The sequence below is a fragment of the Lipotes vexillifer genome, unplaced genomic scaffold (genome assembly GCF_000442215.2).
Source record: "Lipotes vexillifer unplaced genomic scaffold, Lipotes_vexillifer_v1.1 scaffold588, whole genome shotgun sequence".
Classification (NCBI taxonomy): Eukaryota; Metazoa; Chordata; class Mammalia; order Artiodactyla; family Lipotidae; genus Lipotes; species Lipotes vexillifer.
Genome location: NW_006778148.1, coordinates 340,375 through 355,313, shown reverse-complemented (window position 1 = coordinate 355,313; position 14,939 = coordinate 340,375). Strand labels below are relative to the sequence as shown.

Here is a 14,939-nt window from a genome sequence, read left to right as displayed (position 1 = left end):
TTTTAAAAAAAAAAAAAAAAAAAAAAAAAAAAAAAAAAAAAAACCCCAAACCAAAAATTCTGGCAGTGGTTCTACTTTCAGAAATAGCCAAGTAGCTCCTACTTGGATAACTCTTCTGCAAATAATAACTATAAGCTCTAGACAAAATACGTATTTAAAAAAAAACAAAAACTACCTGAAGGCACTAGAGATTGGAAGAGAAGTTGACACTCAGAAGAAAGGAGGGACACTGTGTGAGGGTCCTATTTTTTTACAGTTTTAACCTGAGGGCAGTCACCATTAGTCCCTTAAGGAGTAACTAAACCTCCAGTAGAACCTGCCATCTTATTGGCTTAAAGAACCAGAGGACAGAGTATGGCGCAGCCACCACAGCGGAAAAGTGAAGGACCTCCAGGTTCACCGTATAAACTTTGCTCAAACCTGGTCAACCCTTGAACTACGCACAGCACAGACTCTAAGCATCCCAGCTAAGGCTAAAGGAACTGAAATGAGATTTCAAAGTTTGAGATTGATTCAGCCAACTGCCTGCTAAAACACACAAACGAAGATGAAAGCTCTTCAGAGGATAGTAATAGAATCCAGAGTCTCTATAACATTTCATTAGGAAAGTCCAAGGGTCAATGCAAAGTTACTAGATGTAAAGAAATAGGAAAGTGTGATCTGTACTCAAGAGGAAAGGTAATTAATCGGTAATTACCCTGAGATATCTCAGATGTTCTTGTTTCTTGTTTTGATATGATGAATACTGCCCTGATAATTTAAAAATTAAATAAAATATGGCAGTACCATGAGATGTGTGACACTTAAAATACTGTCTAATTATAATTATGTCATTGCACTTTGTGGTGCTCTGAGCAGTAGTGCAATGTAATGAAAGCACTACATACGGTCTATGTCACAACTACTCAACTCTGCCATGGATAATACCTACACAATGGGTGTGGCTTTAAACTTTATTTATGGACAGTGAAATTTGAATTTCATATAATTTTCATGTGCCATGAAATATTCTTCTTTACTTCTCCCCCTCAACCTTTTAGAAATGTGAAAAACATTCTTATCTTATAGGCCATAAAAGAAGAGGGAGCAGGCCAGTTTTGGCCCATGGCCATAGATTGCTGACCCCTGATCTAGTACATAAAGCAAAAGAATGAAGAGATGTAAAAAATTCAATATTGTAGACAAGTCAGTTTCCCTTACAGTAATTTATAAATTCAGGATAATACCTATCAAAACCTGCATACATTTTTAACTAGATCAGCAAGCAATTATTTGACACTTAGAGCCTTATAATCATAAAACTTAAAAATAATTCAATTTCAGTGTATGTACATATTTTTGTTGCATCAAAGTATGAGAGAGTAATCGATAGAAAACATTCAAGTGTAAAATATATAACACTAGGAGAGTGGAATGGAAATATGAGTTCACAGATAAAAGGAATGGTATATAATCTGTTGTTCACAAGAGTTTATTTGGGTATTTTTTAATGGATTGCTATGGTATTTAGATTCTGCTATATACCTTTAAAAGTTTGATATAACAGTTTTATTTTTAAAATATCAATACTCAAATATTCCCAAAATTATAAATTTGCATATTTTTTTGAATTTATGATGAAAAATTTTAGATGCCAATTTAAAAATGTGCCAATGGGGTACTTAGGTTTTCCAAAGAGATTTAGGGAGCTGTAAGCGAAATTTTTGGAGACCACTGAAATACTCATGTCTAAGAATAAAATTAGAGCTTTAAAAAAAAGAGTCAGATTTTCAGACTGCACTGAGTTCCTATATGAAATTTTGTGATTGTGATTTTCAAGTGAAATCAGACAGCCTAAGGTATAACTCTGTTTAGAAATGTGTTGGCAAAAAGAAGACAAATAAATGGTGGGTCTGGCCATGGCTGGAGTTTTTCACAGAGTGTACCCCAGAGCAAAAGGGGATCAAGGGAGTTGACATGTTTTTAATCAGTGAGGCTATAATGATGGCTTATGAATTCTAACCTGAACAAGGAGTGAAGTAAAGCCTTTAGCATAAGAAGGCTAATGAAGAATAAAAAGTAATGGAGTCAAAGAGCTGGAGGTTTCAATGATGCTGTAGAACTGTAGCTACAAAGTAACAAGGTTAATGAGTCAGAAGGATAGGTAGGAGGTGGTCAGTTGGTGAGATGTTTGAAATCATATTTTCCGGGGGGAAGACAAGATCTGCAAAGTGAAGAGTGTGAATGGCTAAAATGGAGGAAAGGAAAGGGTTGTTAGAGGTAAGGAGATCAGGGTGATGAATGAACCAAATGTAAGCTCATCTTTCTCTGAGCCTCCAAAGCACATTGATTATCTTAAGGACTTGTATTCTTCATTGAATTGGAGTTGTATGAATAGTTATCTTAACTCTTCTTCTTTTCTTCTTCCCTTCACTGAGTTGAGTTTGTGTGCGTGTGTACGTGATAATTCCATTAATAGAATTCTCAGAAAATCTGGGACGTCTTCATTTTTTCTGTTTATTTGAACATACCATAAATACTTACCAGAATTCCAGACGTTCTATAGTTATAAACAGTTCCACTCAATTGGATCTGTTCCCCTCGTACAACAGAATATGGTATATTCATTTCCAGGAAGACATTTTTGAACACCTTTGCCTTGAGAGTATCAGCAACACATATACCTTCAGCCCAAAGTGAAAGCAAAGTTGAAGCATATTAGGGAATTCCCATAATGCCTTATTAGTACTAAAATGTCTCAGATTTGCTTTGCTTCAAGGAAAAAACAAAAGTTAGATGATGGTTTTCTCTGCCCTAACACCCCATGTCCTTGAATTTTCTACTCACTGATTTTTTTTAATTGAGCTATAATTGAAGTATAATATTATATTAGCTTCAGGTGTACAACATGATTTGATACTTGTATACATACGTCTAGTTAACATCCACCATCACACATATTACAAATTGTTTTTCTTGTGGTAAGAACTTTTAAGATCTATTCTTTTATCATTGTTCTTCATTCAATAATTATTGGTATTAACAGAAAACTTCATTTGTCCAACAAATATTTAATTCTATTTAAGGCGTGAGAATGTTTATTAACTAAAGCACCAAATCTCTTTTTTAGATATTCATTATTGGTTCCGTTTAATGGGCATAAAATTTTGATTGTGGAAACCAAGATTTATAAGAACAAAATATAGTGAGCAAACAAGCCAAGCCTGAAATTATTTATAAAGTGCACTAAATCACCACAAAAGGGCACTAGTCCAGGAGAGAAATTATATATTTTTCTCTAACTCTACTGAATCCTCTACTCACTGAGAAAATACAAAGGAAAATGGGGGCTTCACATCAGTATTTATAAAATGATGGCTAATAGAAGAACAAAAGAAGAAACTGATACAGTCCATGATGTGGGCACATCTAAGTCTCTTTGTAATACATTAAAAATAGGTTTTAATAAATGACACCACTTAAGTCCTGTGTAAACTAAAAGGACAATAACAAAAAACTGCATCTTGCCAAATCAAATCATTCCTTACGTGAGTATATAACTTCAATTTGCTTACCACTATTGGAAATGCCAACACCTTGAATTTCCCAGGTAGTTAGAGAATCAGGTAGCACAAACTGCAACTGGTTTCTGAAAGTTAAAATGTTGATATGTTCAAATACAGAGGAACATTGATTAACCCAAATTGACAGCTTGCATTAACAGAATTCTTGCTTCATACTACTTTAGAAGAAAGAAAAAAATCACAACAGAACAAAATCACATCAGGTATTAAAGAAAAATCAAGCAAGAAAAGTTTATTCAGTAACTCTTATACTCATTCCATGTTTTTAGATATTTCACTTGTATTATGAGAATTCAAATTCAGAAGAATGTCTTTGAAACATTGCAAATTCAAAACATACAGTTCAAAGAAAAAAATTATGTTTATTGTGTAGTATGTTCTAAAATAGGGAAGCAAAATACTAATGCATCTTAACACTGCTCATAACGAAGTTGATATAACTAAAAATTTCTGATTAAGATCAAGCTTATACTCATTCAACAAACAGCTATTGTGCACCATCTTTGTGTCAAGCATAGCACTAAATACTGAGTACACAGCACTCATAGATACAGTCCTGCTCTCAAGCAGTTCACGGTCTAGTGGAAGAAATAGTTCAGTATATAAATTGTGATTCACTGTAATAACTGTACCAATAAAACTTTTAAAAAGTTCAGAGGCAGTATGCATTGATTCAACAAATTTATTTTAGTGCCTCTAGAAGCCGGACCCTATGCCAGGTCCTGAATATAAAACTAACCTGAATTTAGTCCTTGCCCTGGAAGTATTTACATTTTAATGTGGAAGACAGTCAGGTAAACAGGACATTATTATATTGTGTGATAGGTGCAACAGAGTTCATTGAGAGGGGCAATACATCCAGTCACTGGGTGGGGGACAGTGGTGGAAATGTCTGCGAGGGGAAATGCTAGCCAAGGGGCAATGTCAGATGAAGTGGACAACACTGTGGAGGAGGAATCAGGCAGGACAAGGGTAGAGGCCAGGAGACCCATTAGAAGTCAGATGTCAGGCCCGGAACTCACTGCCTTGACGGCTCCTTGGAAAGTCTGTGCTTTGAGCCCCACCCCCCCAACCGCTCCCCTCCCCCTGCCGGCCGGCCGACCTGAGGAAGGATGACACTCAGGGAAGGGGCACTGTTTTCAGTGCCTGGTACAGAGTAGGCATTCTATAAACATGTGTTGAATAAAGGACTTTAACAAGAAAAGAACCTTTCTCCCTATTAATCAATGTTTGTTTTGTAGTTACAGATATTTCAGGATGAAAACAGCTGCGTAATGCAGTGTAAAGCACACAGTTGTGCTCGGTAAAGGCTACCTGAAATGGAATAAAGTTGAATGGAATGGTACCCTTCTTCCCCAAGGGTTAATCATGACCTGGAACCAATTATTAGAAGAAATCACACGCTAAAAAAAAAAGAAGTAAAATAAAATTTGACCCAATGGTGGTATCATCTTAACTCTTAAATAAAATATTGGGAAATGGGTAGTTTCCAGATTTTTGGTCAGAATATTTGCATTTTCCCATATTTTTCAGAGAAATGTCAAAGAAATATAATACCTTTTGGGGACATGATGAACTTCCCATAACCAGCTTTCTGGAAAATAAGTCCTTATTTCTGGTTTGGTTACTGGTAAAAGAGTCTTTATATCTGGGGGAAAAAGTATATTTGATTATGGAAAAACAACACAAACTCTACTTAGAGCTGAATTTTAAAATATGGACATTAATCAATAGCTTAAACATTTTCGGAAAGGTCAATGAAACATTTTGTTTAGTGATTTCAAAATAGAACAATAAAGGCCTTAGGATTTCTCCACTAGTGACACTGACAAAATGAATAAAGCATAAAAATATGTTTAATAATTTGTGTTTTAAATTGCTAAATGTTTCGTGTTTGGAAAATTATACAAGATACTAATTAGTCTATAAAATTATTTGCTTTTTAAAAATTGCAATAATTGTTTTTATTTTGTAAAATAGGGAGGTTTATATGATTCTCTGCCTTACCTCAGAAATTTATTTATATTTTCTATATTAAAAATGGACAGAATGTCTGCTTCTGTCCAAGATGCACTGATAGGGACTGGAGTTACACCTCTGCCTTAAGAAAACTCGAAAACCAGACACAACAGCTTTCAAATATTAGAGCATAAGTGAGCCAGGACAGTGATCCCTGAGAAAAGGGAGACAGATTGGATGAACCCTAAAATTATCCAGGTTTACTGTCTGGAGGCAGTTTACAGGCTTTAGAGCAGGGAGAGAAACCCATACAGACCCTGGCAGAGTTGCAACACCACCCATGGGGATTTGGGAGGCCAAGCTGTCTAGAACAAGGGACAGAGAGGAGGGAGCTACAGAGGCTGAACTCCAGGCAGCTGATACCAACCCAGATGATTAGAGTTGAAAAACTGGACCACGAAAAATGGATATGTACTAGATTGTTCATAAAAAATACTGCGTGTAATAAGCAAAAATCTGAAAACAACCTAAATATATCTAATAACCTGGTTTTGATAAATGGCCACAAGAATTTATTTATGCAGAAATGTACCCACTCAGAATGATGACATTTAAGACATACTGTTAAGGGCTTCCCTGGTGGCCCAGTGATTAAGAATCCGCCTGCCAATGCAGGGGACAGTTCGAGCCCTGGTCTGGGAAGATTTCACATGACGTGGAACAACTAAGCCTATGTGCCACAACTACTGAGCCTGCACTCTAGAGCCTGCAAGGCACAACTACTGAGCCCGCGTGCCACAGCTACTGAAGCCCACACGCTTAGAGCCCATGCTCTGCAACAAGAGAAGCCATCGCAGTGAGAAGCCTGCGCACCACAATAAAAGAATAGCCCCCTGGGACTTCCCTGGTGGCACAGTGGTTGGGAGTCCGCCTGCCGATGCAGGGGACGCGGGTTCGTGCCCCGGTCTGGGAAGATCCCACATGCCGCGGAGAGTGGCTGGGCCCGTGAGCCATGGCAAAAAAAGAATAGCCCCCGCTCACCACAACTAGAGAAAGCCCGTGCACAGCAACGAAGACCCAACGCAGCCAAAAATAAATAAATAAATAAATATTTTAAAAAAGAAAAAAGTAACAACAATAACAGAAAAAGACATACTGTTAAGCAAAACAATCAAACAGGATCTGTCACTCTGCTTTTGTTTGTTTTGACTGTATATAAATGAATTGAAAGTCCTAAAAGTTCTGAAAACATGTTAATGAGAGTTCTATAAATTCTGAAAATGTATATTGTGGTTGAAATTGAAATAAGATTTCAACTTTATGTGAGTACATTTAAGGTTATGCTACATTTAGAAATCTTTTGCTATATGTGGTCAGAATTTTTAATGGTTGTAATATCACAGAACCATGGAATTTTGGAACTCAAAGGCATATTAGAGATCACCTGGCCCAAGCTTCTTGCTTTAAAAATGAGGAGACTGAGGCTCAGAGAGGATAAATAATCATTCATGTTTATAGAATGAGTCAGCTTCAGACTCGTCCGGGTCTTGACTATGGACTAGTGCACTCTGCTCTGTACTATTTATACCTCTTCTGATTCCCAAAAATGACAACAAAATTTTTTTCTTAACAGCATTTGCAAGTTATCTTTTCTACTTCCCATTTTAAATAGAGCATGTAAGCCACCTTTTTTGGAAGCATAAAATTACATCAAGTTCCCCATATTTTCCCATCAAAAATGTCAAACTTACGTAGCCTTCCCAATTGGATATTTTTATGATACTCTTCAGCGCGGAACTGGCTTGCGATGGCACAACAGTCCTTGAAAGCTTTGACGCATCTTGGGCCTATCTTAATCCTAGCGGCTCGCTGCTCACAGCTTTCATCATCATTACGATGGGCTCCATCATAACAACATTTCTTCAACTTTGCAAATTTGTATTTAGCAGCTGAAATGGTAATAATTCAAGTGCCCTTGATTATGCATAGAGTCAAAACATCTCAGGCTTAGAAAGGCTCTTGACCGATACTGGATTTCTGCTGTCATAGGACCCCAGCCCCACAACAGCCATGGCTAGTTGACTGTCCAGGCCCGCTTTGGAACTACCCTAGGAATGGGAGAATGTGGTCTCATAAGGTAGTCCACTCTGATTTGCACTAAATGGTTAAGGGCTTCCTGCAACTAAGCTGAGTACTGACTTTTGAAACTGGCACCTTGGGTTCAGCACCCTTTGAGTAAAATAAGTTAATGATCTGAGAAGCCTGCAAATATCTGAAGATAGTTATCATCACTATACAAGAATGTTCTTCTTCAAGCTAAAAATCCTATTTTATTCAAACGTTTCTTGTGGTTTGTGGTTTCAAACATTTCTTCACCAGTGGCATCTTTCCTCATCATAAGTGCTTCGATTAATCAGTATTTCTCTTTTCATATCATTAAAACTTAGAATGAAGGTTAGAATTAAAATGACTTATATACACATAGAAAGTATTATTGTACTACTATAAACATCTTTATTAGTTGAGCTCAGGGCACTGACTGCTGGTTCAATGTTCTTTCTATTGTAGCATTACCAATTATCATATCTCTGTTTAAATAATACTTAAAAATAATTTCTGTTGGGATTATTCCCCCCCCCCAAATTATCTAAAATACTCTTAACTGTTAAATGTATGCAAGAAGAGATAGACTTCCAGGTATATCTCAAAGTTACTTAAATCATGGATTTTGTTAGAATAAAATGGAAGAATATGATTTTAATTACTAGATGAAGTTTGCAGAGAGGAAATATTTGTGACAAATAAAAGTTAATCTTTTATATTTTAGAGATAGAAATAACAAAGACTTATTTCCGTCAGATTAAGGTTATGGCAAATGAACTATTGGATTAATTTGGATTAACCTTTCCAGGGGAGGTGAGCTAGATGTCTGTACATATCTTTCTTTTCACCCGTTCTATTTGAATTAGGAGAAATTAGATAATGTTTACTTTTCTCCAGCTTTTGAATGACACGATCATAACCTTTTGGCAATCACATGAAACTTTTAGAGTACCTTCGTCCTCTATCTTCTTTTGCAGCATTCTTTTTGGCCTGAGAATTTCTTTACAAGGTTCATCTGTTTTAAAAAGATAAAGAAAAAGAAGGGAGAAAAGGAGATAAAATCTCAAAAACCACAAAATTCCATGAAATTATTTAACTTTTTAAAACATTCACGTCATTCATTCAACAAATATTGAGAGCCTGCTTTCAACTAGCACACTACACATCTCAATATGACTTGTTTTTAGAGGGGCTCACAATCTATTGTCACACAGTTTGACTTGTTTGATCTGAATTTGGTTTTTAATCCTGCAATCTTTTTGATCCACTGATTACAAGGAAATATCTAAGCTTTTAGAGTGAGCCATGTTTCTGTTAGGTACGGTATTTTAATTATTTTTGGTGTTTATATTATTACAAATAATAGTATCATATATAATTATGAACAATTTTAAAACCACAGAAGGAAGATGATTAAGATGTGGTCCTTGCCCTTAAAGAGCTCCCAGTGCAGTGACTGAGACAAGGTGTGTAATTAAGTGTAAGAACGTACAATGATGCACTGCCATAAATAGATCTAGTCCTCCCTATAGTATTCCCCCTATTCAATGAGGAGGCAATGATCAATTCTATATGGGGAAGAGGCCAAATCAAGGAGATGATTCTTCTTCTAGCTTCTCCAGGCTAATAAAAGGGAAAGCAGTCCTAATAAGGAAAGGCCCAAAGATGTAAAATAGTGCCACCCATAACTATCTTGGTTCTGTATGGCTGAGACATAAGGTCATGTAGAGTGAGATGAGAAACAGCTGGAAAGAGCTGGAGAGAGGATCGTGGAAGGCCTTGAGTGTTACAGTAAAGAATTTGTGGGCTTCCCTGGTGGCGCAGTGCTTGAGAGTCCGCCTGCCGATGCAGGAGACGCGGGTTCGTGCCCCGTTTCGGGAAGATCCCACATGCCGCGGAGCGGCTGGGCCCGTGAGCCATGGCCACTGAGCCTGCGCGTCCGGAGCCTGTGCTCCGCAAATGGGAGAGGCCACAACAGTGAGAGGCCCGCATAACGCAAGGAAAAAAAAAAAAAAAAAAAAAAAAAAAAAAAGAATTTGTACTTTATCTTGAAGGCTAATGAAACATTTTATACAGAGGAGTTACCTAGTCATGTCATTATAAGATCAGTTTAGAGAATATTCTGGAGGAGGGACAAAACTGAGGTCTGGGAGGCAAATCATCCATGTAAATTTCAGTAATCAACTTGAAGAATAAACAAAAAGTACTGAGTGTTTTACCATTTTCTTGGGAGTTATCTGCGTTTGCGTTGGTGAGGAAGGTGAGTCCAGCCAGGTGGAATACATCTGCATTGTTGCGGCCACCACCTGCCCCGCAGCCCAGGTCACTCTTCTCTAAAGTTTGAAATACCTGTCCAGAGGTAGTTAGTTAATTTAATAATTCTTAGGAATTAACTAAGGCAAAATGGTGAGCCTATTCAGATGTGGAAATCATTCCTCTGAAAAACTAAAGGTACAAGTTGTTACATGGTTCTAACAAATCTGTGAAATGCACAGCCCACTCATTTATCAAATGGTCAAAGACCAAATTTCTCAACTTCATTCCTTTATTTTGTCCTTTTGTATTTAGAAATACATACCTATTCAAAATTAAATCAAGAACTAAGTCTTAAGCTTTGATGAGGTGATTCTTCGAAATTGACCCCATGCCGTTTTGTACACAGAATGCATACTGCAATCAATATAATGTCCAAAAAAGAATAAATGAGTGAATATATGAATAAGTGAATTAATAAACAAGCTAATTTTTAAGTCGCTAAAAGAAAAAAGAGCACAATCTCTTGTATTTTGGGGAAGAGGGCTCTAGGTTATAAGTGGGTGAGAACTTGTTTGCGGGGGGAGGCTTTTTCCAGTTTTAATTTTGACCCCAAATGTTTTTTCCTTTCTGAATGTTTTTAACTTAATAGTTTCTCAGTTCTTTCTTCTTCCTTCAAAGAAATTCAAGCCTAGAAAATAGAAGCAGAGCTTAGGGGAGATAAATGGGAACTTATGGGAAGTGAATCATTTTCAGATTCTTCTGGGCCACAGATTTTAATGAGTAAGAAAAAGGACACAAAACCCAAAAAACCCCTAGTGGTTGCCTATTCATTCTTCTCTGTTGCTGCTACTATAAAGCTCCCTGCTCCCAAATCTCCAAACCCTCCCAATCAATGGCACTTTGCCCATGAATGTAATTGCTATCATGGCATATGTTTTTAAAGTGCTTAATTCCATACTTGGAAAAGTAAAAATGGATAGACCTGGGCTTTAGAGACTAACGTGAGGATGGCTTACCTTCCTAAGAGTCACTGCTTTGAGTAGACTATAGAAAAGCAGGTCTGGTCTTCCCTTAATTCTTCCCCCACGACTTACCCTAGTGGCCACACTTTTTGAAGCACTGCATAGGGCCACCCCAGTAACCAAGGCCATGCACTACTTAACTCTTTCCAGGGGTTTCTTGGCTGTCCTTTGCACCCCGTATATAGCACTGTCCACTGCCGTTAAAGCCACCCAGGAATCCAACTCAGTTGCCATATTAAGAGATACATGTTGGCCAGGGGAATATGTATCTGTACTTGGAGACAGATGAACCTATAAGGTCATTTGAAAATGAAAATATCATTTGTATGACACAAAAACTCCACAGATAGCTGCATTTACAGCCCCTTTATTCAGATGAAAGTTGGATTGCGACTTACAGTTTGTGGCTTACCTGGAGCTGGTTGCCACACTTTTCTTCAATATTTAACCAGACTGAGTCGGACACTAATTCTGCGGTCTGTTCTCCTGTAACAATGTAATAGACCAGGAGACGAGCTGAAGGAACCATGTTCTGTGTCACTGGAATGTTTATACTTTGATAATCTGAATCTGAAAGTTTATCCCTTGTGCCAAAGTGAACGATTTTGCCCTTGGATAAAATCTAAAAATAAACAGCAGTAGCAACAGTAATTACAAAAACAAAACATTTGCTTCAGGATGGAGCTTGGAGCTGGAGTAGAAATTACATTAAAGAAAAAGAAAGTTAACATTGTATGGGCCTACTATGTTCCAGGAACTTTACATTTAATTAACTCTTTTAGTTCCCGTAATAACCAGAAGGATAGGAATACTATCTCCATTGTGCAGATAAAGGGACTGAGGTTCAGGAAGTAATTAAATGTCATACTGATTTCAGTTCAAAACCACCTAGCTACGAATTCAGAGAGCTAAAATTTGACCTCAAATCTGTTTAAAGTCATCACACTGTCATTAACATCTCCTTGTTTAGCTGATTAAAAAATGTAGATGAGGAGGTAGAGTGCATCTTACTTTTCCCTAATTTCTGGCCTTAAGTTTTAAAGCCAGAGGTTAGGTTCTAAACTGGAGGTGTGAGGTTAAAAAAAAAAAACCCTAAAAATCATATGAAGCCAAAATGTCCTCAGAGATCCCTTAAATTGTCCTTAGAGAACAGGACTGTATATGTGGTTTTGGTACGTAGTCCCTAAACAAGTCCCTTAATTATTCATTAGTCAGTATGGTCCTCATTTATTTTTTAATTTCTTCTTCAAAACTGTTGAAAAAAATCATCACCACCTGTTTGGCCTGATCATCAGAATAATTAATTCCATTTCTTGGGTAATTGTCAGGAAACCCTTAACATTTTTTTTACATTCTTTCCTACCTTTCACTGACGGCCTTGACTGACACCTCCGTTTAATTTAAGTGATGTAACAGGGATGTTGCTGGAGCAGGTATGATATGACTCAACCCTTAAGAGCAGGATTTGGGTCCCCTCTTTTTTCCAATGAAATGCACATATTTTAAATGGGTCTAGGCGTGTAATGTTTGGCCATGAAGTAGAGCAGAGGTAATGTGAGAATTTAATCAAGCTCTCTCTATGGAGGAATCAGGCTGTCTTTGGTGAAAGGCATATAACACAGTCAGAGGTTCCCAGGTCTAATCTAATCACAACCTTCCTCTTCCCAGCTGAGTGACTGTAGTGAGTCTTTAACCTCTTTGTCCCTCAGTTTCTTCATCTGTGAAGTAGTCATGAAAATCATTCCCTGTCTCAAAGGTTTTTGAAAAACTGATTATCAAATTAGATGATGTTTTTGAAAGTGCTTTGTAAGAATATATGTAAGGGATCATTCTAACGCTTTTCTATAAGCAAAGGAAAATCAGGTGGGGGAATAGATAGATGTAAATCTATCATTATTATACTTACCAAGTAATTATAGTGAGTTATTTTGTCAATATATGGACTTCTGGGGGTAACAACAATATTCAGATGTTCTCCCACAAGCAAAGGTTTATAGTTTTCAGTCCAGTCAATATAAAGATAACTTTGGCTGAGAGATGAATATGCTATTGCTCGGTAATCTTCGCTGGCCTGATTTTCTTCTGGAAGATATGGGTCCTTGGTCCTGACCTGAAAAGGAAAAAAGTGAAAAAAGATACATGGACTGTGACTTAATGTTTTCTGTGAAACATAACTTTTCAATTCCTTTCTTTGCTTTATAAATTTCTAAAATTCACAACACCAAATTCTAAAGAAAGAAGAAATCCATTACTCCAAAGTGTTTGTACAGCTGCAGTATCAAGTGACTTTACAAAGGCTATGGACAATAATTGGGATAATATGGGATTGTGGGCTATGGTGGGAAAGTCTGGTGAAGTGAAGAGAGAAAGATGCTCCTGGAACAAATATTGACACCCTTCCTGAAGTGTCATGGTGAGTTGGGGACTCCTTTTCCTATGGGTTGGAAGGGTGGCAGTGGGGAGGTCCTGAGGACTGGGGACAGGAGTCATGAATGGACATCACACAGACTCTCTGGCCCAGTTTCATTGGGGCCAGAGTGGGGCCGAAATGATATCATGGCACCAATATCGGCCTTTGACAGCAGAGGGGTTGGTTAATAGCTCATGCTCGGGAGTGAGACAGGCATTGGTTTGCCTCTAGAGTACCATCATTTATTAAGTCTGGGTAAGTTATTTAACCATAAGAAAGGTTAAAAGCCTCTGTTTCCTCAGCTGCAAAATGGTTAGCACAATGCCTAGCACTTCATATGGACTCAGTAGATGATGGTGAATCTATGCATGCTGGGGTCATTGACATGCATTACTAACTTACTCATTTTTTATTTGGGATTGGGAACCTAAATATTATTTGCTGGGAGAGAAGAATATTAAGTGAGCTCTAAGGTAGAGTGACTCATACAGCTGGAAAAAAGAGAGGCTTCCACATTTGGCTCTTTTGTGGCCCTGAAAAGAGATAAAAAGTTGGGGGGTGGGAAACAGAGAATATTTCTATCACTGATTTCCACTGCTATACTTATTTTGATACTTCTAGATTCTAATACAGTCTTACAGATATAAGAGAAAATAATTCACCCCAAATAAAAAATTGATAGATTTATCTTCCTCAAGGACCATTCAATGAATTTGCAGATTGCCTCTGGTGCTTTTTTTTTCTTTTTTTGGATGCAAAATTGTGGAACTGTTCACTGGACTCATGTATAAAATCTGCCGCATTTGTTCTGCACGTTGGCCAAAACACACAGTCAAAAGTACACACTGTCCCAGAAAATTTAACAGAAGAATTCAGCTCACTTTAAACTCCAGCACCATCACTTCAAATGGGAGATTCACCACAAAAGAAGCTACTCCATCACTGGAACGTGTTACACTTTGCTTTGACTCCGAGTCGGTTGTCTCCTGGTTTACATCGAGCATTTGTGCACTCAGGGTCACCGGGACCCCTCCTACCAAATGGTCAAGTGAATCCTTAACCTGCACCTGTTTGTCAGAACAGTCCAAATTAATTTCAAGAGCTCATCACTTCTTTTAAAGCATAACAATTCTGAAATAATTTTCCCTCCTCCTCACCAATGTATAAATTATTCATATTCAATTCAGGAAAAAGAAGCATGTTCTCAGCTTATATATAGAAAGGTTTAATCTTATTTAGTTAAATCATTCTTGAATGGATTCCCCTGTATATCGAGAAGACTCAGAATATAAATATCATCACATTAGGTCTGCCAAGTAGATGTGATAAGGTCTTCTGCTATTTAATTTCTGTGTGTGTTCAATTGGTTGAGAACTGGATAAAGGAAAAAATGAGGCAATCACTTCTGGGAATGATTCTCTTGCATATGAGAAACAATAAGTGCATCTTCTTTTTTCTCAAACTCTACCTCTCATTGCCATGCATACGGACATATAGAATTTCCACAAAGATATATTTTATATTATTTATTTGTATATGTGATATGAAATATATAAAATATATTTTAAAATAATAAATTCTATATAGTGACATATTTTGTGATCTTGTATTATATATTATATTAAT

General features: G+C 37.1%; 1 protein-coding gene across 1 annotated transcript in view; it reads right to left on the bottom strand.

Moving 5' to 3' along the window:
* C5 (complement C5) overlaps positions 1 to 14,939 on the bottom strand; it is an 86,228-nt gene that overhangs the window by 48,216 nt on the left and 23,073 nt on the right. Inside the window, 10 exon segments of the mRNA XM_007451483.1 lie at positions 2,524 to 2,663; positions 3,555 to 3,628; positions 5,121 to 5,211; positions 7,274 to 7,471; positions 8,578 to 8,640; positions 9,845 to 9,974; positions 11,045 to 11,194; positions 11,316 to 11,525; positions 12,810 to 13,013; positions 14,195 to 14,380. Of these exon segments, the coding sequence (XP_007451545.1) occupies positions 2,524 to 2,663; positions 3,555 to 3,628; positions 5,121 to 5,211; positions 7,274 to 7,471; positions 8,578 to 8,640; positions 9,845 to 9,974; positions 11,045 to 11,194; positions 11,316 to 11,525; positions 12,810 to 13,013; positions 14,195 to 14,380 (1,446 nt within the window).